The sequence below is a fragment of the Dendrobates tinctorius genome, unplaced genomic scaffold (assembly GCF_039654945.1).
Source record: "Dendrobates tinctorius isolate UK_male_01 unplaced genomic scaffold, ASM3965494v1 ptg000093l, whole genome shotgun sequence".
NCBI classification, from domain to species: domain Eukaryota; kingdom Metazoa; phylum Chordata; class Amphibia; order Anura; family Dendrobatidae; genus Dendrobates; species Dendrobates tinctorius.
Genome location: NW_027361761.1, coordinates 6,850,503 through 6,874,972, shown reverse-complemented (window position 1 = coordinate 6,874,972; position 24,470 = coordinate 6,850,503). Strand labels below are relative to the sequence as shown.

Here is a 24,470-nt window from a genome sequence, read left to right as displayed (position 1 = left end):
GGCTCCAGTGATAGTTGACTTTGTGGAACTTCCTCCCATCTCCCTACTGCATCTGTGGAGCTCAGCCACAGTGATCTTGGGGTTCTTCTTTACCTCTCTCACCAAGGCTCTTCTCCCACGATTGCTCAGTTTGCCTGGACGGCCAGGTCTAGGAAGACTTCTGGTGGTCCTAAACTTCTTCCATTTAAGGATTATGGAGGCCACTGTGCTCTTAGGAACCTTCAGTACTGCAGAAATTCTCTTGTAACCTTGGCCAGATCTGTGCCTTGCCACAATTCTGTCTCTGAGCTCCTTGGCCAGTTCCTTTGACCTCATGATTCTCATTTGGTCTGACATGAACTGTGAGCTGTGAGGTCTTATATAGACAGGTGTGCGCCTTTACAAATCAAGTCCTATCAGTTTAATTACCCACAGCTTGACTCCAGTGAAGGAGTAGAACCATCTCAAGGAGGATCACAAGGAAATAGACAGCATGTGACTTAAATATCAGTGTCTGAGCAAAGGGTCTGATACTTATGACCATGTTATATTTCAGTTTTTCTTTTTTAATAAATTTGCAAAAAATTCTACATTTCTGTTTTTTTCAGTCAAGATGGGGTGCAGAGTGTACATTAATGAGAAAAAAATGAACTTTTTTGCATTTACCAAATGGCTGCAATGAAACAAAGAGTGAAAAATGTAAAGGGGTCTGAATACTTTCCATACCCACTGTATGTATATTTTACATTTAAATTCTAATATTTAATATTTTGGAGCCTATATTTTGTAAATTATGCATAGATTTTATTTTATTTTTTACATGTGCCTTTATGTTGGACTTCTTTTTATGTGACTTTCAAAATCTTTTCCTATTAATGTTGTGATGAACATTGTTTGGCTGCAGTGATTAAGCAGCAGAGATGAAAGGTTCTTCAGATATGTCTGTAAAAAAGGGACGTGGCTGTGAACTAAAACCGGTGTCCGTGCAAAGTGACAATGCCAGTACCATCAGCTGATAGGGATAATCGTCATGATGCGTCTGCTGCCAGCCAGTACGGATACGCACACTCGCCATATCATCAAAAATAAATATTCATTTGCAAAAAATTATAGAAAAGAGGATTATTCCTGAATTTTTTTTTTTTAAATTTCTTAAAGTTACAGTGTACAGAATCGGAGCGAAAATAAAGACGTTCCTATACTGCCACCTAGTGGAAAGTGTTGTAATTGAGCCTTCCCAATGTACAAAGAAAAGTAGATCTGTCATCAGAATATTCTATCCTAATCAACTTGAGAAGAAAACAAAAATTAGGGTATTTTCTAAAGTGATCGGGTCTGAGAAATTGTCCACGAGAGCTCGTATACCTGAGTGTAGTAACAGACAGCTATTTCCTTTGCCAAAAATTGAAATGGTGGCATAAATATGATTCCACCTTTTAAGAAGCTATTTTTTTTAAAACACATTTACTTTGTTTCACATCTAATTTTAATATAAAATGAATTAAAAAGGGGGATGCAGGAACTTTTCTTGCAAATTACAGGCTTGTTACTATTATCTCTTTTCTTGTAAAGTCACCAGTGAAAGCAGAGGTACAATACAGGAAAATTTCCTCATGTTATCACCCTTTATACATATTACAGCCAGGCCATTACTGTCACATCTTCCTCTGTACAAACACCAGTGAAACCAAGGAATCATACAGGAACCTTTCTTCAGGTTATTGTAAGGTGGTGTGAGGCACATACCTGGTCCTACTAGTCTAGGACCCAGGAATCGAGACCATCCGAGTCCTTTTTTTTTCTAACCCAGCACCAGTCCTTCAGGTTCATTTGGACACAACAAAGTCAATCCCTTAAAGGGTATCTCTTTTACATCAATGGTACAGTCCATTGTCCACCCATCATTTCTTAGTATGGGGACACAGTGGTGTTAGGGGGTGCCCGCTCAGGGGTGGGGGCTGTTCTTGGGGTAAGTGGGTAACCCACTGGCATTTGGACCTGTAAAGCCTCCAGCTTTTGGCCCTTCCGCAGGCCTTGAACCAGGCCAAGGTCAGAGATTTATCCCCTGGCTCGCGCCTTGCCTTCAGGGGACCCGGTGACTTTCCTCGCCAGGCCACCCGACCTTACCTCTTCCTCCACCAGCGCCATTAGCTGTTGCAACTGACTGCATCCTATTTTCTCATCGGACGGTTCGTAAAGTGCAACACCCCCCCTTTCCATCATGAGCTCCCACTCCACTATCACAAAGTACTGCTCGCTCCTCATCCCCCCAGCAGACTAATGGCATCGGCCTTCTTATCGCTTGGTGTTCTACGTCACCACTCCACCCTTCGCTGGGTGGTGTTTTTTTTAGCTCACCATCCTGTTTGCTCAATGTTTTCCTGGACCACACCTCACTGGACAGGCCTTTTCCTTCCATTTTACTTTACTAAGGCAGGCATTCCCACTGTGGGCTGGCACTTTCAAATACAGCACTCCCCTCAGTAGGCGTAACCTCTAAAGAGCTGGACGGCTCTTCACGGCCTTTCGTACCTTCTACGCCCAAGTTGGGTGAGACCTTCGTCTTCTACTGCGCCACTAACCACCATCTGATAGTTCATGCTCGGCGCCATCTTAGACTGCATAACAGGTGCCATTCCCCATGCAACTCGAGTCTTCCCCATATCAGTTTGCTCTTCTGGCTGCAAGACTCGAACCTGGGGACTACGCCAAGTGTAACGTGGTGAGGGGCAAGAGCCGTGGGTGAGATACTAGTCTCCTACTCCCTGGCACGTTACATGAAATTCAGGCTCCTAGCTGGGTGTGTGGACTGATGTTGAGAATCTCAATGAAGGAGATGATCAGTCAAAAATAAATTTTTAACTGAACAATAACTTGGTGGGGATAATGTAAATCAGAATACGAGCATTTTCACACACAGTCTTGATTCCTTTCTCTTAGCGCACTTGGTCTCTGCCACCACTGTTTCACCTTCCTTCATGACAACTCAGCTCAGTACTACAGTCCAGTTAGTGAGATTTTTATTCTCAACCCATAATAATGCATCTTCTTTCCCCTCAAGGGAACTAGTTTGTCAGTGTGGCCGGTACTTAGCTTTTCTGCTACTATTCTGCCTTCAGACACGCTGACACGATGTGCAATCCAGCATACAGTATAAACCACAGCTCTGTCTTCCAAAATAAGCAGACTGTTCTCTGTAGTCTAACTTATTTATTTGTGAAGAGTATAGAACATGTGCGGTAAACCTACGAGGAATACAAGTAACATGCATAAGTATTGGGCAGATGATCAGAGCTAACACAAGCACAGAAGTGTACATTGAGATGCAAACATTACATAGGAATACATTAGTTTATGATCACATTTACTGAGAACTGGCAACTAAAGGGTTAATGACATCTCTTGGCTGCTAGACAGAAAATAACACCTCTCTGAATCACTGCATTGCAAGAAAGATTAAGCTTACCAGATATGCTTTAGCCGGGTAGTGACTCAAGTAGAGAAGTTGCAGGAAAAACAAAGGTTACACAGGAGGACAAAGTAACATGTGCATTCTATGAGATCCAGAGAAGCAAAATGGCCCTTCTTCATCCCAGAATACATTGCTTCCTTCCCACAAAGCACTGCTTTAATCCCATGTGCATTGCTTCTGTTAAAGTCACAGGCTTTATAATGTTATTGAAGACACTGCTATAAATTCAGCCACCACTAGATGGTGTTATAATTAACCCAGCAATAATAAAACATTCTTTGCCCTATTAAGAGGGCAGAACAGCTACTGACGCCTTGAATTTCTCACCTATGGCACTCTCTTTGTATCAAGTTCTCTGCCAGGCGTCCTGTCCCATGACCCATGACTGAGGAACAACTCTGTTCCTATATCACTTTTTCTTTCTCTACTTCGGATCTCACTATCAGCTGCCTTGATCTCCACTCACTAGTCAGAGGTTCGGTGTGCTTCAGCTGCACACTGGGCCCTATCCAACTTCTGGACAGGAAACTGTCTCTCTGTCCCTTCACCTTATCCACCTCCCACTTTGGGCTAGTCCCAAACCTAACCCTAGCTCTCCCTACAGCACTATCAACATAACGCATGTCACCATAGATATTACACATCAAACTACTTTTGCAACAATACACATGTCTTCAAGGGGAGACATGGGCAGTATGACCATCTCCTTACATTATCAACTCACATACCTACTGTCATCTCCTCCATTATACGACACCAGTGAAACCAGGGGGATGATACAGGCACCTTTTGTTCATGAATTTACATCTCGTACCTATTATAGACTATTACTGTCATCTCTTCCCTGTACAGAAAGCAGTAAAATGAGAAAATGATACAGGAATCTTTCTTCATGTTATCATCCCTCATACTTATTATAGACAAATATTGTCAGCTCTTCCCTTTACACAAACCAGTGAAACCAGGGGGATAATACAAGAACTTTTCTTCATGTTATCACCCCTCGTACCTATTATAGGTCATTACTGTTATCTCTTCACTGTAAACACATCAGTTAAACAGGGGGGATGATACAGGATCCTTTCTTCCTTTATTAACACCCCTTGTACCTAGTGTAGGCCATTACTGTCATCTATTCCCCTATACAGACACCAGTGAAATCTGTGGATAATACAGGAACCTTTCTTCATGTTATCACCCCTCATATATGTTCTAGGCCATTACTGTCATCTATTCCCCTAAACAGACACCAGTGAAATCTGGGGATAATACAGGAACCTTTCTTCATGTTATCACCCCTCAAACCTGTTATAGGCCATTACTGTCATCTATCCCCCTAAACAGACACCAGTGAAATCTGTGGATAGTACAGGAACCTTTCTTCATGTTATCACCCCTCAAACCTGTTATAGGCTATTACTGTCATCTATTCCCCTAAACAGACACCAGTGAAATCTGGGGATAATACAGTACCTTTCTTCAGGTTATCACCCCTCATACCTATTATAGGCCATTACTGTCATCTATTCCCCTAAACAGTCACCAGTGAAATCTGGGGATAATGCAGGAACCTTTCTTCATGTTGTCACCCCTCATACCTATTATAGGCCATTACTGTCATCTATTCCCCTAAACAGACACCAGTGAAATCTGTGGATAATATAGGAACCTTTCTTCATTTTATCACCCCTCATATCAGTTATAGGCCATTAGTGTCATCTATTCCCCTAAACAGACACCAGTGAAATCTGGGGATAATACAGAAACCTTTCGTCATGTTATCACCCCTCATACCTATTGCAGACAATTACTGTCATCTTTTCCCTATACAGACACCAGTGAAACCAGAAGGATTACACATGAACCTTTCTTCATGTTATCACTCTCTTACCAATCAAACAAAATAAATGTTCTACGATTGTCAAATACAAAAAGACTTTTTTGAAAGGAGTTAGAAGATAAATGGTTCCATATATAATCCTCCCTTTTCCCAAATTAGAACATATATCAAAGATACGACTCAGAGATTTTTGGTTTCTTCAGTGTTAATGACAATGTGAAGATGTGTGCATGCAGATAGACATATTAGACATATGTGACAAGTATGAACTGTGAACACGCTCATTATTCATTGCTAGTAGGTGTTGTATGCCATAAGCTTTTCATTTTTAGTCCAACATTCCTTTTTTTATGCTTTTTTAAGCAGAAATTGTTGCAAATTTTGACAATGTTTACTTTTACATAGATACAGGAAATAAGGTATAATATAATATAGTGATGCTATAATTTAGGTTTTGTTTTTCTACGTCAGAAGTGTGAACATTATCCTGATATCCATGGCAGCACGGGGGTTAAAACTAAGCTATATTGATAACTGCCAGAGTTAAATATATATAATGCGTTAATTTGCAGCCCTATCGGAAACCCTAAATAGCACATTACGATAGATTAATGAGATGTGCCAAATGACAAAGCCAGGCACGTGTTATGGCACCGTTCCTATAAGACGCTGTCTAACTATGTCATGTAATGTGTATTCAGTCTGGGTCCTGTGGGAATACATTGCTATAATATAATGACTGTATAGACACAGTATATTTATGACCCTCTGATCACGATCCCTCGTTACCCGATTTTAATTAACCTGGTGTCACGTGTGTTGCACTTGGCAGCTGCCGACGTTTATTTCCTGCTGCTCACCCCAAACACGTAATTCATTGTTCAAACACAGTAAAAAGTGATGTTATGTTTTCCCATGGGAGAAAATCATTCTCTCAGTATTTCCCACCATATGCAAACTGTCTCGACCCATGTACCCATCCTTTTCTCAGAATTAAACCAACCTGGACGTGAGATCATCTTCAACCTTCCAAGAGTCAAAAATTGTTGCCACCTGCACACATTATAGACTATTATTATGTTTCTGCCTGTCTGAGTGATGCCTTAAGAAATTAGCCCATTAGGTCACCCAGGGTCTGTAAGACCGGTAGGGCATAAGAACATCATGTAAGGGTATCCCTGACCTCCCTCTATCAGAAAACGGTGTGTCCACACTTCTTTCCCTGAGGACAGTAATTTTGAAAACTCTTCTTTGCTGAATCTGTGGAGATGTGATCCTTACAAACATATTCTCCACTTATCGAAAGGATAGTTTTCTCATTCTTGAAAATTGGTGGGACTGAGTCATAGATGTCGGAGATAGCCTTTGTAAGAATTTGGTCCATTGGCCACGTCACTAATCTGTGGCCTCTGGACTGGAGTCGTAAAAAACAACTCTTCCCTGATTTCATCTGCAGGATCCTCTTACGATTAGGTGTCACATGAGCATCATGGCGCCACTATGATAATGTGCAAGAACGACTAATCAAAAGAAGAGCCAGTGATGCCGTCAGGTAAGAGGCAGCTCTCAAGGCTTCCATACAGAGGACATAGATTACTGGTGTGGCTGATGGACCATGTCATACACATCGATTTGTACCAACTCTAGTGAGATATCCACTAAACAAAACCTCATACCATGTCCTAACGACATGCCCTCCTTTGATACCTCTTTATAGTAAGGGATGCAGCCGTTGTTTGGGCTTCCTCTTCTAAAGTCCCCTAGAAGCCACATGATGTAATCCATATGCTCATGCGTGTAGGGTGAAATTACACTTCCTACATTGTGGTCCACTGAAATAGACAAGTATGTGGTGTACTTACTGTTTAGTTTCCAGTTGGAGCAGTAGAGATCATTGACCGTTGTGAGGTTGTCAGTCAATTCACACGGAGTTCCACAGATGGTCACCACAGTGTTTCCAGGAGAAAAGCCGTTCCCAGAAATATGAAAAGTCCTATCCTCTATGCAGTCTACAAGAAATGAAGCAAAAACACTCCTAAGATGTTCTGACGTTTAAGGTCTTGATATTTTCTGTTAGCAATTCTTTTTTTTTTACCATTCGAAAAGCATTATAAACGCAACGATCACAATAGACCAGAACAACAATTGCAAGGAGTTTCTATGATTACTCATGCTAGAATGGAATTCCTCTGGGAACAATAGTCACTCTGAGCACCCTCTGTTGGACTCCGGCTCAAACACGATAATGAGTCTTAAAGATCCACAGTCTCCAGTGGTCCTCAACATAAGCCAATCAATGGCCCTAACAGTGAGGCTTGCATGTGCGCCATGGGACCATGAAAATAATGTATGTGACATCATAGCTGAAGGACTGATAAGTACCACCAGGCTGGTGGTGCTGAAGTAGAAGGAGATGGAATTGGTGAGTAAAGGTTATCTGCTTAATTTATTTCCTGCTCTTAGTCAACTTTCTCAAAATCATGAACAACCTTTTTAAGATGAATGTCACAATTTTAAAATCAGATCTTGTTAATTTTAACAGAATTTAGATTCGTCAAAGCCACTGCAGAGCTACGATCCCAAAATGCAGAGCGGAAAGTAACACAATTTTCAATCATATTCAATTGATGCAGTATTTAAAAGAGTTATCCAACATTATTAGTGACCAGATGTGCAATTGGTGGAGAAAGGTTGAACTTGATGGACCTAGGTCTTTTTCCAATCTATATAACTATGTAACCATTGTTGAACAAAACTATATCCAGGTGCTTCTCACAAAATTAGAATATGATCATCATCAAAAAGTTAATTTATTTAAGTTCGTCAATACAAAAAGTGAATCTCCTATATTCTATAGAGTCATTACACACAGAGTGATCTTTTTCACGTTTTTATTTCTGGTAATGTCGATGATTATGGCTTACAGCTAGCGATGAGCGAGTAGACTTGTTGCTCGGGTGTTCTCCGAGTATTTTGGCGTGCTCGGAGATTTAGTTTGTGTCCATGCATAACATGATTTGCGGCTGCTAGACAGGTGGGATATATGTGGGGATTGCCTGTTTGTTAGGGAATTCCCACATGTATTTATGCTGTCTAGAAGCCGCAAATCATGCAGCTACGGCGACACAAACTAAATCTCCAAGCACGCCAAAATACTCGGAGGACAGACGAGCATGCTCGGGAAAACCCAAGCAACGAATATACTCGCTCATCACTACTTACAGCCAATGAAAACCCAAAAGTCGTTATATCAGTAAATTAGAATACTTTATAACACCAGCTTGAAAAATGATTTTAAAATCTGAAATGTTGGCCTACTAAAATGTATGTTCAGTAAATGCACTCAATACTTGGTTTGGGCTCCTTTTGCATCAATTACTGCATCAATGTGTCGTGGCATGGAGGCGATCAGCCTGTGGCACTGCTGAGGGGTTATGGAAGCCCAGGTTGCTTTGATAGCAGCCTTCAGCTCGTCTGCATTGTTGGGTCTGGTGTCTCTCATCTTTCTCTTGACAATACCCAATAGATTCTCTATGAGGTTAAGGTCAGGCGAGTTTGCTGCCGATCAAGCACAGTGATACTGTTGTTTGTAAACCAGGTGTTGGTACTTTTGACCATGTGGACAAGTGCCAAGTCCTGCTGGAGAATGACATTTCCATCTCCAAAAAGCTTGTCAACAGAGGGAAGCATGAAGAGCTCCAAAATGTCCTGGTAGACGGCTGCGCTGACTTTGGTCTTGATAAAACACAGTGGACCTACACCAGCAGATGACATGGCTCCCCAAACCATCACTGATTGTGGAAACTTCACACTAGACCTCCAGCAGCTTGGATTGTGGCCTCTCCACTCTTCCTCCAGACTCTGGGACCTTGATTTCCAAATGAAATACAAAATTTACTTTCATCTGAAAACAACACCTTGGACCACTGACAACATTCCGGTTCTTTTTCTCCTTGGCCCAGGTAAGAAGCTTCTGGTGTAGTCTATTGGTCATGAGTGCCCTGACACAAGCAATGTGACATTGTAGTCCATGTCCTGGATACGTCTGTGTGTGGTGGCTCTTGAAGCAATGACTCCAGCAGCAGTCCACTCCTTGTGAATTTCCCCCACATTTGTGAATGGCCTTTTCTTAACAATCCTTTCAAGGCTGCAGTTATCCCGGTGGCTTGTGCACCTTTTTCTACCACACTTTTTCCTTGCACTCTACTTTCCATTAATATGTTTGGATACAGTCCTCTGTGAACAGCCAGCTTCTTTAGCAGTGACCTTTTGTGGCTTACCCTCCTTGTGGAGTGTATCAATGACTGCCTTCTGGACATCTGTCAGGTCAGCAGTCTTCCCCATGATTGTGGAGCTACTGAAACAGACTAAGGTACCTTTATAAACACTTAGGAGCCTTTACAGGTGTTTTTTGTTAATAATTCTAATTTACTGAGATAACGACTTTTGGGTTTTCATTGGCTGTAAGCCATAATCATCAACATTGACAGAAATAAACACATGAAATAGATCCCTATGTGCGTAATGACTATATATAATATAGGAGTTTCACTTTTTGTACTGAAGAACTGAAATAAATTAACTTTTTGATGATATTCTAATTTTGTGAGAAGCACCTGTAAGTTAAAGAAGAAAAAAAGGCACTCGGTACCAGGAGCAGACACAGAGAGACCTCTGTGAAAGAACAGTATATGGACCCTTCTGTCATGATCCAGGCTGGATCTGACAGTTTAAATGGACAATGTTGAACTTTTTTTCCTTTTGGCTAGGTGCCAAAGTGATGTGATTGCCCCCGGTGGCCATTAGAATTATTACACGTGGTGTTTCATTTAAAGTTGCCCGGTGGTGGTGAGTGGTAGTGCACCTTAGCTTTAGGGTTAATGTGCACGCAATTACAAATCAGGTGTTAGGCTCTATAAAAGGAGCCAGGTGGGTTCAATCACTGTTGGTGATATTGTGTGTTCATTTGGCAAGGAAGCCTGGGTGAGGAAGGAGCTGAACATGAGTATTGCGCAGCCCAGCCAGAGGGGACGAGTGGCAGCTATGTGGTCTGCAAGAAGGTCTGACATGACGTGGTGGAGTCACAGATAATGGTGTCGGCAGGAAGTGCTTGCATGGCTTGGTGGGTGACAACTATGGAGAGAGTTGCACTCAGCTTGCGGGACTTGGTTGCTCAGAGCTGGACTCGAGCATGCTTGACTTTTTGGGCAGGAACTGAACTCATCTTTGGGACTCTGTTACTGGACAGCTGCAACTGGTGGTGGACTCTGCTCCAAGGCTGCACTATGGTGAAGGATCCAGTTATGGTGATGGATCCGAGTGGAGGAGAAGATGCACACAGGTGGTGGGCTCTGTTGCTAGGAGCGTACGCAACAGAGCAAAGCTAAGTGGTGTTTCCCCTGTTTTGTCATCTTTCCTCATGTGTGTTTTAGTGCAGTGGTGGGATTAGTTTCCGCACCGACCAATTCCCTAGTGAGGGTTTAGGTCAAGACGAGCTAGGGTTTTTAGGTTCCTATTGCGCGCCCGGTGCGGAACCGGCATAGGGAACGTTAGGAGTGCAGGGACACTGGCTCAGGGGAGCTCAGGAGGTCTCCACTTCCCTATTCCCTATCGCAGGGCCCACCATTGTTAATGTTTACCAGGTTTCCCTTATTGTTTAAATTCGCCTTACTGGAGGCGGGGTTTCCAGACTTGTATATATGTGTAATGTCTAAATTCACCAGTTGGAGGTGGCGTATCCAGCTGCACGTGTTTATTATTTCAATTCGCTCCACTGGAGGCGGTGTATCCAGGGTCACAGGTGTCTTATGGGTTCGCCTTGCGGTACTCGCTGCGTCCAGACACACGTGACCGTGACACCTTCGTAGTGCAATAGTTCATCATAATGCACAATTCGACCTTCTTTGGCCGTAGAAATGACCCACCTTACCTCTTGGGTCCCTGTGCAGCTGCAAAGGCTCTACCAATTATGTCTGTCCCCCATAAGGTGTGTCATGTGACCACTGAAGTCTTTCAGAGGCTACTGATTAGCTGTGAGTTCAAATTCCATCTGAGCATAAGAAGGTTGATCAAACAAAATGTGAGGACTGCAATGGTCAATGATTTCTACAGCTACCATGTGACACCCCTACCCCCCACAGATATTGCCACCCTGAGAAGTAGAAAACTGCTTTCAGTTTGCGAGACAGCATGTAGACATTTGAGGTTTGTCAAACAATTACTTGGTTGGTCATTGATCAATTGGCCTCTACCGTTATGTAGGGAAGGTGGACTGACGTACGGACCTGTCTGCAGTAGGAGGGCAAAGGTATAATGTATTGTAGGTGGACTGTTATGGGAAACAGCTGGAGATAAACAGAAAGAATGTAATATTGGAGTTTGACCACAAGAGGGCATTGGAGAGTTGTGAGGATATGACTAAACAGCAGCCATTGGCTAAATAAACTGTCAAGTCATGGGGGGTGGGGTTACCAGAACGAGAAGGATAAAAGAGGGAGAGAAGGTTCTGGAAAGGTCAGTCAGCGAGAGGAGCACAGGAGACAGGAAGATCTGCTGAGGAGAAAAGACAGGAAAGCTCTGGAGGGGACTGACAGCTGAGATGGTCACTGGGGGTGTCCCAAACGACAGAAGCCGCAGACCGAGACAGCCTGGGGGTACCACAAGGTGGACGGACTAGGACTGGTGAAGCGCTGCAGTACATAGGCCTAGGGCGGCTTCAGTGAAAGATCCGCGGGGGTCGTCACACGGATTCAGAAGGAAGTGAAGGTACCCGGGCCTGTGTGCGGAGAGTGTAAACTGCTGTCGCGTGTTGCTGTGGTCGTCGTGACGACGGCTAATAAAGAAGACCTGTTGGACAGGATCCTGTCTCTGTCTTGAGTCTGTCTGCGGCAAGAACCGGGCCACCCCCTTGTCGGTTACCCTACCTACAGTTACATAGCATTAATAGGGATAATATGTCATCTTTACAATTTAGCAATAGGCAAAGTATTGAGAGTAGTAGTGAATCAGTAATGGACAAGAGTTGATCAGCCGTGCACATTTATGGTACTATTTTTGCATTTTGGATCTTTGGATTAAAACCCAAAGAACCCATTTGACCTTACAGTATATACTCACCAATGTTATTCTTCAATGAAGTGAGCTGAAGTGGAAATGCCACAGTAATATTTGATGTTGCCCAACCTCTTTGGTTATCGAGACACTGGATCACATAAGTTCCAGCTGGTGGTTGAGGCATAGAGCATTGCGCCCAAGATGAATTTCCAGAAACATTGTTGCATTTGTAATTTCCAACCATGAGGGCAACATTATCAATAGATGAGATGCCCGATAATTCAAAGATCAACGTCCAACCATTCTTTAGGACAGAAAGAACCATGGGTGTATATGGTTCTCCCAGAGAAACACTTCCACCGGTATAGCTGTCATTATCCACTTGTACTGTTATACACATTGTTCCATTTTCTGGTGGCACCATACATCTGACTACAGTATTATTAGCTTCTGTTATCTTACAAGGATGAATGGTTCCTAAGAAAACTAGAGTGGTATTCCAACCTTGAAGTCCTGCTCCTTCTATCATCAGTAAGCCACCACCGTTGACACCAAAAACTTGAGGATAAAATTCTGTTATTTGTGGTGTTATGTAAAAATTGTAAGAAGTTAGTGACAGGCATGAATGTCCATCTCCTCCAAATGGGAAAGTAACTGTGTGAGTCCCAGGAGAAATGGTATCATCTAGCTGACATATAACCAATGTTTCATTCCAAAAGACTAAACGACACCTTTCAGTACTATCCACCACAATATGGAGATTCTTATTTAATCTTTCACCAGAAATATAAAGAAGAAACGTCGTTCTTCTTATTCTCGGAAGAACGCTACCAATTATAGGAGTCAGTTCAGGAAGCAAAGTCAAGGTGCAATTTGGTTCACAAAATCCAGTGATTTCATTGACAATTACTGATGCATGAATATTTGTGGGGCTCGATAGGTTGACTTTGCCGTTGACTTGGAGGACACATTTGATTGTATCATTATTAACACTCTGAAGAATGCAGTGATAACTTCCTGAGATGTTCACAAAAACTGAAACATTACTGGTGTTATAGAAAGATCCTAAAAGAGTAAGAACAACTCCACCACACAACGGACCTTCTCGAGGAGATAAGGAGGACACATGAGGTTCAAGCTTAAAAATCTTCTCCGATGTGATGTTAGCAAATCCAAGATTGGCCAGATACACCTTTATACAGTATTTTCCAGCAGTGAAATGATCGAGAGAAATCGCAAACCCTGAGCTCTGCAAGGTCTTATAGGTTACTTTATGTTCAACTTCAGACTCAGCATTCTCAAAAAATATTACTGAGTGTTTCACATTAGCTCCTGTAAGATTCAACCAGAGGCTTCCATTTTCTAAAAACCAGGATAGATTGGAGATCGTTGGTGTGAAGTCTCTGTGATAAGTGAAGGTAATATTCCCATTGCCAGTGGTAGGGGGATCAGAAATTACTTTCTTGGTAATAATATTTGCAATGAAAACAACTACAGGAACGTTGATATTCTCATTTGGGTCAAGAAAGAGGTAAGGTGGTGTCTGGCAGGTAATAATCTCATCTGAGGCTTTCAACATGGCACACGGTTCTTGCCCAACATGGACTAAAATAACAGATGTGTTGCTGCCAAATCCTTTACCGTAGATGTTGATAACAGTTCCACCTAAAATAGAGACGACCAAGAAAAGGATTACACAGAACTGGTTTACTTTGATATCTGACTTATAAAAATATGGCTGCTTTCTATAGATGGGCAGCACGGTGGCTCAGTGGTTAGCACTGCAGCCTTGCAGCACTGGGGTCCTGCAAGGAGTTTGTATGTTCTCCCCGTGTTTGCGTGGGTTTCCGCCGGGTACTCCGGTTTCCTCCCACATTCCAAAGACATACTGATTTAGATTGTGAGCCCCATCAGGGACGGCGATGATAATGTGTGCAAACTGTAAAGTGCTGCGGAATATGTTAGCGCTATATAAAAATATTATTATTATTTATGGGCAAATCAATTCTAGATTAATAGAATTTATACAAAATTTCCCAAAATTCAAGAATTAGAGCAAATTAGAATTTTTCATTTGGCAGCTGGCTGCCATTGGCTTGAAAAAAAACTTCTATACTCGCCTCTCTTTGGCACTCAGGATCCCTGTTCCTTCAGTGAGCAGGGGAACTTGAGCTGGTCTCATTAACTTGAAAAGACCTGAACTGCATTGGGTGGCTAGGACCACCCATGCGGAGGCGTTGTCTCCCCTTTTCTCAATAATCTGAACCCCAGAGATAATTTTGTAATGATATATCTTATTTCATCACTTACTGAGATAAGAATTAATTTTGTTTTCATAGGAACAACCTACATGAATTTTTTTATGGCTCCAACTAAAACACGGTTTGATAGTTTGGCACTGTGGCCACTAAAATCAGACTGACATCATGGGCATAATGGCAGGTGGAGATGTGGCCCAATACCTAATGAACCAATAATATTTTGACAGTATCACCAATAGTGATGAACGAATATCCTGAAATTCGTTTCAGGGAGATTCACTCGTTTGGCAGATTAAATTTGGCCTGAATAAAATTAAAACTTTGGTCTGAATTGAAGGTGTCCCTCCAGACCCCAAAGCATAGTAAATGGAGGGTAAGCAAAGGGTAAAAAAAAAAGTTCTTACGCCACCTCTGCTACAGCTTTCTTTGTCCTCTAATGCTGAGGCGCACAAGGACACGCGAGGGACGATACACACTATTGTCATCAATGACGTGCATTGTCCTTCATGTGATGGAGTGGGCAGAAATTCTAGAAGAACCACAGTGAACCAGGATTCTCAAAAAAAAAACATCATCAATTTCCTGGTTTTATATGAACCAAATCGTGAAAATTTCAAATTTGACAGAATCTGAAATTTTTTTGAAATTGATAACAAATTTTAATCATTACGTATCGATTTTATCATATCTAATCACCAAAAGTAGTTAGGAGGGAGTGACCAGGCTACTCAGGGGTGGGGCTAAACTCTAAGTGTCAACCATATTTTTATGATCTCTTGATTAGCTTTGGTAGGTGGCACCATTCCATTCTATACCAGATCATGTTGAAAATCCCAGATGAAAGCACTGGTTCTCTTTGTGAAGATCCAGCTGTTCGGGGGAGTCTTACGAGAAAAGGGTAACGTAAACTATCTTTCTTCCTTCTGAAGGAGAGCTAATTTGTTTGGAAGCCCAATTCATTTGATTCCATATTTTGCAGTTACATTGGTTTTAGCCACATATTACTTTTTTTTTTCCTTCTGGAGGAGAGCTAATTTGTTTGGTTACCCCCATTCAATTGTGTCCATATTACAACTATAGATTGGTATTAGCCACATATTTCCTTCCTTCTTTCCTTCTGAAGGAGAACTCCTCTTTTTGGTCACCCTTTTCATTTGAATCCATATTTTGCAGTTACGTAGCCACATTGGTATTAGCCACATGTTACTTTTTTTTCCTTCTGGAGGAAAGCTAATTTGCTTGGCTACCCCATTCACTTAAATCCGTAATACACAGATGGATTGGCATTATCTACAATGGGGAGATCAAGTTTGCCTGGTCACTCCATTACCTTAGTCCATATTACAACGATAGATTGGTATTAGCTACATATTACCTTCCTTCCTTCCTTCTGGAGGAGAGCTAATTTGTTTGGTCACCTCATTCATTGGAGTCCATATTGTACAGCTATATCAATATCAGCCACATATCTTGCACAGATTAATAAAATATAAAAACTCATTATTACCCAGGAAGGATCCACAGCATGGTTCCAAGCTGTACATTTCCAGGGCATAGCGGATAATTGGCTGAAACCTGAAAGACATGGAGAGAGCTGATGGAAACTTCTTAGCGCTGTTAACTTTCCCAGCTCCCTATGAATGATAATTGTCATCTGTCTACGTGATGTCACTTTTTTCCAGGTCACATTGCACCTTGCAGAAACAGCGCCCTTGCCGACAGCAACAATGCTACCAGCGTTCCACGGGATACTCCTTTCATCACAGACTCAAACGGTTTTTCAAAGCTGATTAATTCCGCTAATTATTCATATAACGACGGAGAGCATAATTGAAGTCATCAAAGTCTTCCACCCGCACTAAGTCCATATGAACTTGGAGGTGCATAACACGGTCAACACATACAACCACTCCATTTCAAATGGTGTTTACGGCGCTTTGAGAAGGAAAACATGATAGACTCGGAAAACCTTTTCCCCAAAAATAAAATATCGAAGCAAGGTGGTGGAGGTCATGTGACGATGTCTTAGAAGAACATTAATTATCCTTTCGACGGTCACCATGAATATTGTGCAAGGACGAAAAACACATCAGTCCCCCTCCACCCAGTTTCGGCTGCAGTTTAATTTTCCCCCTTTTTTAATAAAACATGGGTCCTATTCTTAGAAAGCTAATGACTTTTCAAAACCCAGTTAAGCAAATTTTCGTAGGAGTCATTTAAACTCATGAAAACCCATAATAAAGTCACCAATGGGCCCCATACCATGGAACGAGAGACAATTAAGTTAACAATTGTGCTTGGAACCCTATGTTAGATGTTGAAATACTCAAAATGTTATCTTCATATTTTCCGAGAATGGAAACCACCGAGTTAGTTTGAACAAACACCTCATAGATGTGGTTCAATTTGATGTCCTCCAAGTCTACCCTACTAATCCTTGAGCAAACGCCACTTGTCCATGGATAAGTCCTGGTTCCATTTAAACCCAGATCCAATGCTTCAATTGAAGCCTTCTAACCACTGAATCACTATGCTGAGACACTACGAGACGATGGACTTGCCCTGGTTATATATAAACCCGGAAATCAAAAGTTTGAAGTGATCCAACACTCTAATCAATAAGTCACTGTTACCAGACCCTGTACGCTCATGAAGAAATCCAGGTTAGATTTCCATCCAGAGCTCCACTGCTTTAGGTCAACAATGCTAACCACTGAGTCACCATTCTCTTATACCACATCTCTACAATGACCAAATTTGAACCCAGACTTAACAATTCAAGTCAATCCCTAAAACCACTCTCAAAACCATGGACTCCAGTTCAAGTCAACCCAACTAACCACCAAGCAACAAGTTTACACTGTTGTCCTGGAGAGATATGAATCCAGGACTCTAGCACGTCAAGTCAGATCCTCTAACCACTAAGTCAACATGTGCCCATGAATGTGACCAAGTTAGATTTTAAATCAACTCTTTATCATTAAGCCACAAGTCTATGGAGATGTCCTAGTTAAAATGAAACACAGAACTCAGATGCTTCAAGCCAATGCCTCATACTACTAAGCACAATGCTCAGATCTCATGTAGAAATGAAGATGACCTAGTTAGATCTTAAAACAAAACCCTTGATTGTTGTCTGTGAAATCGCCAGAACATGGTCATACACAATGCAGATTTGCCAACTTATGCTCCGGCTCAATTCTTTGGTTTTGTGCTAGATGGATTTTACGTAGACAATGTCCACCACTGAGCTACCATATTTAAATTCCACATCTATGGAGATGTCCTGCTCAGATTTAAACACAGCACTCATATCAATGCCTAATACTACTAAGCACAATGATTAGATCACATATGGCCATGAAGGTCACCTAGCTAGATTTCAAATCAACAATACCCACCACCGAACCATTTTCAAACCCCACATGTTCACGGAGTTGTCCTGCTCAGATTTAAACTCAGCATTCAAATGCCTCAAGTCAACATTTTATACCACTAAGCACAATGCTCAGATCCAATAAGTCCATGGAAATAACCTGGTTAGACGCAAACTAAGACTTGACTAATAGGCAATTTAATGATGTATCTACCCATTAGCTGCAAGTGAAATCCCATTCATTATAACAGACACATTATAAATTCCAGGGGGTCGTGGGGGCAGTAACACTTCTATCCCATCAGACGTTGCATTTACTTTCCTGATCGTTGCCATGTCTAGTTTCACTTCCATTTTTGCATGGGAAACCTTGCTAAAGTTTGACAGGTTGATGAAAACGACTTGATCACCTGAAAAAAAGAAGCAAAAAAATTGTGTTTAATTTAGGAAGGTGCTCTTATTATGAGCCAATTAACCATCACTTAAAGGGGATGTTCATTCCCATCTTAGACACATACTATAGATGGAGGACAACATTTTGCAAGGTGAGTCAAAAAGACTTTTTGTAATCAACGATTCTAGAAAATTTCAAGTGAATGATATGCTGAGGAGGCAAAAATTGGATGGAAGGAAAATGACCATAGAGGCGGAGAAGACTGCAAAAAGGGGCACGGGCAGAGCCAAAAAAAATTGCTCTGCACCCAACTTTCAAAGGTTTGCATGGGTTCAATGGTGCAGCCTCAGACTCTGGACATGAATCTTCAAGAGCTCACATGATTTAAAGGGATTGTCCATGCTTAGAAAAAATGGCGTCCTATTCTTCAAAAACAGTGCCACTCTTGTCTACAGGACGTGTCTGGTATTGCAACTGAGTAGCATATATACAAGCCAGCCCCCTTTTTATTAATTCTGCAACAGTAAAAAATATGCTGATAATTACTAATAATTATTATTTATACATAATACAAGGTAAGGAAGGGATTCTCAGCAATTTGCATCTAGATACAGTATTTAATTTTATAGTTAATTTTTTTTTTTTAGCCAATTATTCAGTGCCATGTTCTTTCTTCATTTAAGAATCTATGCAAATTGACCTGCGAATACTAATGAGATCATGCATATTAATGAGGCAATATTTAATAATTATTTCTATTACCTGCTGGGCTGCTCGTGTTCGGACTGATGGATATAATAACTGGATTTAAGGAAGAATTGTACAAGATGCAGTCTGAAAAAGTGATCCATCGCTGCCCAATATTAATGCTGACGTTCTTCTTGGACACATTGTCATGCTGGAGAAAAAGACAATCCTTTTAAAAAATTAGTTTGGGACCGGGTATCAGGGATAGTACAGTGCAGGTCATAATAATAATAATACTGTATTAATAATTAGTATTATTTTTGATGGACTTACCAGCGGTGGAGCTTCACATCTGATTGTAGTGGAATTACTTGTAAGAACTGGACACAAATGAGACCCAAGAGCTACAGCTGTTGTACCATCCAAACGGACGCCAGTCAAAGTTACCAGATGACCTCCTAAATAATGAAATAACAGCAGTTAAGAAACGTAAAAGCGCATTAAATTAAAGAAAAAAAAAAAAAGGATTATTTAATAAAGTTCACACTGTAATACCAATACTGACCACCTGGAGTGCTGTCAACAGAAAGCAGCCACTTTGCTTGAAAGAAGTGTTGTGCAATACTTTACAGCACCACCCAGTGGTAGAAATAATAAATACAATCATTTATATGACAAATACCAATATGATAAATTAGTCAAAAGATATTAAAACACATCATAAAATATGTAATCACCCCCTCATAACCAAAAAAAAAAATACATCTTTCGTTCATAGTGCAACTATTGCAATTCTTTTTAACTCACCAGATTGTGGAATGACCGAAGGAATGACAGCAGAAAGTTTAGGAGCGACGTGTAGAAAAACATTACTCCCATTTCCATTAATTGCAAAACCATGACTTTTCACATGAACATAGACATGGTGCTCCCCTAGTGGCAGAGGAGCCTCAATGCAGCATATTATACTGGATGTATTAGCCTCAGTAACACGACAGTGAGTCTGATTTACCCTTATATCCAATTCCAAAGAACTTTCATGAAATCCAGACCCCAAAATATTAACAATAAAGTCGCAACTGACACCTGTACAAAAAAACAAAGACCATATATGATTCCTGATTTCACTATTTTACTAAAGGAATATATTCATAGGGGAACATGGGGGCAGTATTATAGTAGTTATATTCTTGTACATAGGGGCAGTATTATAGTAGATATATTCTTGCACATAGGGGCAGTATTATAGTAGTTATATTCTTGTACATAGGGGCAGTATTATAGTAGTTATATTCTTGTACATAGGGGCAGTATTCTAGTAGTTATATTCTTGTACATAGGAGGCAGTATTATAGTAGATATATTCTTGCACATAGGGGCAGTATTATAGTAGTTATATTCTTGTACATAGGGGCAGTATTATAGTAGTTATATTCTTGTACATAGGGGCAGTATTCTAGTAGTTATATTCTTGTACATAGTAGCAGTATTCTAGTAGTTATATTCTTGTACATAGGAGCAGTATTATAGTAGTTATATTCTTGTATATAGGAGCAGTATTATAGTAGTTATATTCTTGTATATAGGAGCAGTATTATAGTAGTTATAGTCTTGTACATAGGAGCAGTATTATAGTAGTTATATTCTTGTACAGAGGAGCAGTATTATAGTAGTTATATTCTTGTACATAGGAGCAGTATTATAGTAGTTATATTCTTGTACATAGGGGCAGTATTATAGTAGTTATATTCTTGTACATAGGGTTAGTAGTATTGTAGTTATATTCTTGTACATAGGAGCAGTATTATAGTTAGTGTTGAGCGATACCACCCGATACTGAAAAATATCGTATCGGAATGGATCGGCCGACCTAAAAAAAGTATTGGGTATCGCCGATTCCGATCCCGGAAGTCCCATTCAAATCAATGGAACAGAAATATCGGAATTAAAAAAAACCCTTTCTTTCCCTGTAGGTTAATTCTACATGAAGAAAAACAACTAATAATAATGTAGAATGTATTGTGGGAGGTGTAGGAGACATTAAAGCCATAGAGGTTTAGCCCAATCAAATGGAATAGCAGGATTTTTTTTTTAAAGACGTTCGTAGTTACAAAGATATTGACTATGTTAAAGTCTTTAATTTTTTGTCAGATATATATGTTTCACTACTTCCATGCTCTTCACCTTCTTTTTTACTTCTCCCACACTTTCTCCTTCATCATCCTCAGCAGCAGCATCTTTTTCATCAACTTCTTCTTCTTCTTCTTCTTCTTCTTTTTTTTCTTCTTTCTTTTTTTTTTTTTTACATTCTTCATATTCAACTATTATTCTTCTTCATATTCTACTTCTTCATCTTCTTCCTATTCTTCTTCATCATATTCTTATTTGTGTCAGGCATTCCTGTAGTTGTTATCTATAAAAGTTTGAAGATTACACCTTCCGTTCAGCCTGTCACAAAAGATTTTTCCGCGTTCAGTTTTTCCAGGGGCACCACGAGGAGGGACGGACTCACCCCCATAAACTGCTTAGTCTTCTTCTGCTAATAAATTTGATAATATCATTTGCTCAGATTTTTAGTCTTATGCTTAATGTTCTTCTGCTTTTGTTTTTTATGCTTCTTGATCTTCTGTCTCTTGTTGTTCTGCATCTTGGTGGTTGTCTTCCTGTTCTTTGTCCTCTTGGTCATCTTCTTCAGGGTCATCTTTTAGGTATTCTTCTGTGTGGTCTTCAGGGTCGTCGTCTTCATGGTCATTGTCATGGAGATCCAGAGTGAGAATCAAAAACCATTTCCACAAGCTTGAACTTGGAAAAGTAGCAGAAGTTACAAGAAGGCTGAGGAACTGGCGAGAACGAGCTAACGGTACTGGAACCCGGAGTGGCAGCAGAATGAACAAGAGCCAATGGCACAACCGTGGACCAGCTGACGGTGCTGGAACATGGTTATTAAGCAGGAGGTACCTGTGCTCCAAAGCACTACCAAGGACCAGCAGACGTTGCTGGAACGCGGATACCAAGAAGGAGGCACCTAGGCCAAAGGCACTGCCGAGAACCAGCTGACGGTGCTGGAACCCGGATGGGTAGCAGAAGCTACAATACTCAATGGAACTACCGAGAACCAGCTGATGGTGCTGGAACCCGGAGGGGCAGCAGAAGGAACAAGAACCAATGGCACAACCGTGGACCAGCTGACGGTGCTGGAACACGGTTTCTAAGCACGAGGTACCTGTGCTAAAAAGCACTACCAAGAACCAGCAGACGTTGCTGGAACTCGGATACCGACAAGGAGGCAACAATGCCAAAGGCTCTGCCGGGAACCAGCAGATGGTGCTGGAACCCGGATGGGTAGCAGAAGGTACCCATGATCAACAAAGTTGCAAGGCCGCGAACAGGACGCAGTTTCCAAAACACACAGTCCAACAGGGGGTGCTTGTTCTATTGGCACTACAGAACCAGCCTTTATTACCAGAAACCGCAGCCCACATAGGAAGCACCAAAACTGCAGGCACCATAGACTCGGCAAACCCGACCGCAACACGACAGGACAAAGTATCGGTGGCAAAGTGACGTTGACACTACCCGGAAACAGCAGGCGTGCTGGAACCAGGCTGGGCAGGAGGGAGTACCCGTGCCAAAGACACTGCCGAGAACCAGCTGACGGTGCTGGAACCCGGATGGGTAGCAGAAGCTACAAGAGTCAATGGCACAACCGTGGACCAGCTGACGGTGCTGGAACACGGTTTCTAAGCAGGAGGTACCTGTGCTAAAAAGCACTACCAAGGAACAGCAGACGTTGCTGGAACTCGGATACCAAGAAGGAGGCACCTAGGCCAAAGGCTCTGCCGGGAACCAGCTGACCTTGCTGGAACCAGGCTGGGCAGGAGGGAGTACCCGTGCCAAAGACACTTCTGAGCTGCAACTGGCGATGTTGGAGCCCAGGGGTCAATCATGCAGCAGGCTGAGGCCTACTTGGAGCTAGTTTTATATTGGTTGTACACAACTACTGATTTTAACTGGGCTCCACTTGGGCCCCTGGCCATACTGTCTCTAGTATTTTCCCTGGCCTCCAACCCTACCAGTCGCTGCTCTGAAGTGGCGTGTGAACAATCCACACTTGTTCCTGTGTGACTGGGGCTCAGTCACGTCAGTTGATCCACTGATGTGTGTCCGGCAAGGTCTCCTGCTCTGTCCACATTCCCACTACTAGTAATGGGAATGGGGACAGAGCGGCAGACATTGCCGGACACACATCAGTGGATCAACTGACGTGCCTGAGCCACAGTAACACAGGAACAAGTGTGGATTGTGCACACGCCACTTCAGAGCAGCGACTGGCGGGGTTGGAGGCCAGGGGAAATACTAGAGACAGTAGAGCCAGAGGCCTAAGTGGAGCACGATGGAAAATCAGTAGTAGTGTGATTTTGGAGGCAGCAGGAGACTTTGCCATCCACACAGCAGGGGAACAGCAGGCGCTCCTGAACCCCACAGACACAGGAGTGAGTGTTTGAATCTGTGCGGACAGCACTTCCAAGCTACAACTGGCTGTGTTGTAGCCCAGGATCAATGCTCCGAGCAGGCTGAGGCCTACTTGGAGCGAGGAGAGAATGCGTTGTAGTGTGAGTTTGAAGGCAGCAGGAGACTTTGCCATCCACACAGCAGGGGAACAGCTGGCATTACTGAACCCCACTAACACAGGAGCGAGTGTTTTAATCTGTGCTGACAGCACTTCCAAGCTACAACTGGCTGTGTTATAGCCCAGGATCAATGCTCCGAGCAGGCTGAGGCCTACTTGGAGCGAGGAGAAAATGCGTTGTAGTGTGAGTTTGGAGGCAGCAGGAGACTTTGCCATCCACACAGCAGGGGAACAGTTGGCGTTACTGAACCCCACAGACACCGGAGCAAGTGTTTCAATCTGTGCGGACGGCACTTCCAGGCTACAACTGGCTGTGTTGTAGCCCAGGATGAAGCATGCAGCAGGCGGCGGCCAACTTGCAGCTGGTTTTATAGAGGTTGTAGACTACTACTGATTGTAACCGTGCTCCACTATGGCCTCCGGCTCCACTGTCTCTAGTATTTCCCCTGGCCTCCAACCCCGCCAGTTCCTGCTCTGAAGTGGCGTCTGCACAATTCACACTTGTTCCTGTGTAACTGTGGCTCAGTCACGTCAGTTGATCCCCTGATGTGTGTCTGGCAAGGTCTCCTGCTCAGTCCTCATTCCCACTACTGTTAGTACACCACCTGCGGCACTAAAGACGCGTTCCGATAATACACTGGCAGCAAGGCAAGCCAGCACCTCCAATGCATACTGGCTAAGCTCTGGCCATGTATCCAGCTTAGAGACCCAAAACTTGAAGGGGGAAGAGCCATCTGGGAGTACAGTCAAAGGGCAAGATATGTAGTTTGTCACCATC

The 24,470-nt window shown here is 42.2% G+C and overlaps 1 protein-coding gene and 1 long non-coding RNA gene across 2 annotated transcripts in view; both read right to left on the bottom strand.

The window, feature by feature from the left end:
• LOC141098643 (fibrocystin-like) overlaps positions 1-18,776 on the bottom strand; it is a 100,576-nt gene extending 81,800 nt beyond the window's left edge. The window contains exons 1-5 of the mRNA XM_073586613.1: positions 18,755-18,776; positions 18,196-18,391; positions 16,113-16,180; positions 12,408-14,009; positions 7,154-7,300 (exon numbers count right to left, since the gene is read on the bottom strand). Coding sequence (XP_073442714.1) covers positions 7,154-7,300; positions 12,408-14,009; positions 16,113-16,180; positions 18,196-18,391; positions 18,755-18,776 — 2,035 coding nt within the window. The remainder of the gene's footprint in view (positions 1-7,153; positions 7,301-12,407; positions 14,010-16,112; positions 16,181-18,195; positions 18,392-18,754) is intronic.
• Positions 18,777-19,140: 364 nt separating this feature from the next.
• On the bottom strand, positions 19,141-19,944 carry LOC141098538 (uncharacterized). The gene is made up of 3 exons (XR_012234281.1): positions 19,870-19,944; positions 19,396-19,520; positions 19,141-19,273 (listed from the first exon to the last, which is right to left on the bottom strand). It is a non-coding gene; the product is annotated as an uncharacterized lncRNA (long non-coding RNA).
• Positions 19,945-24,470: the final 4,526 nt, after the last annotated feature.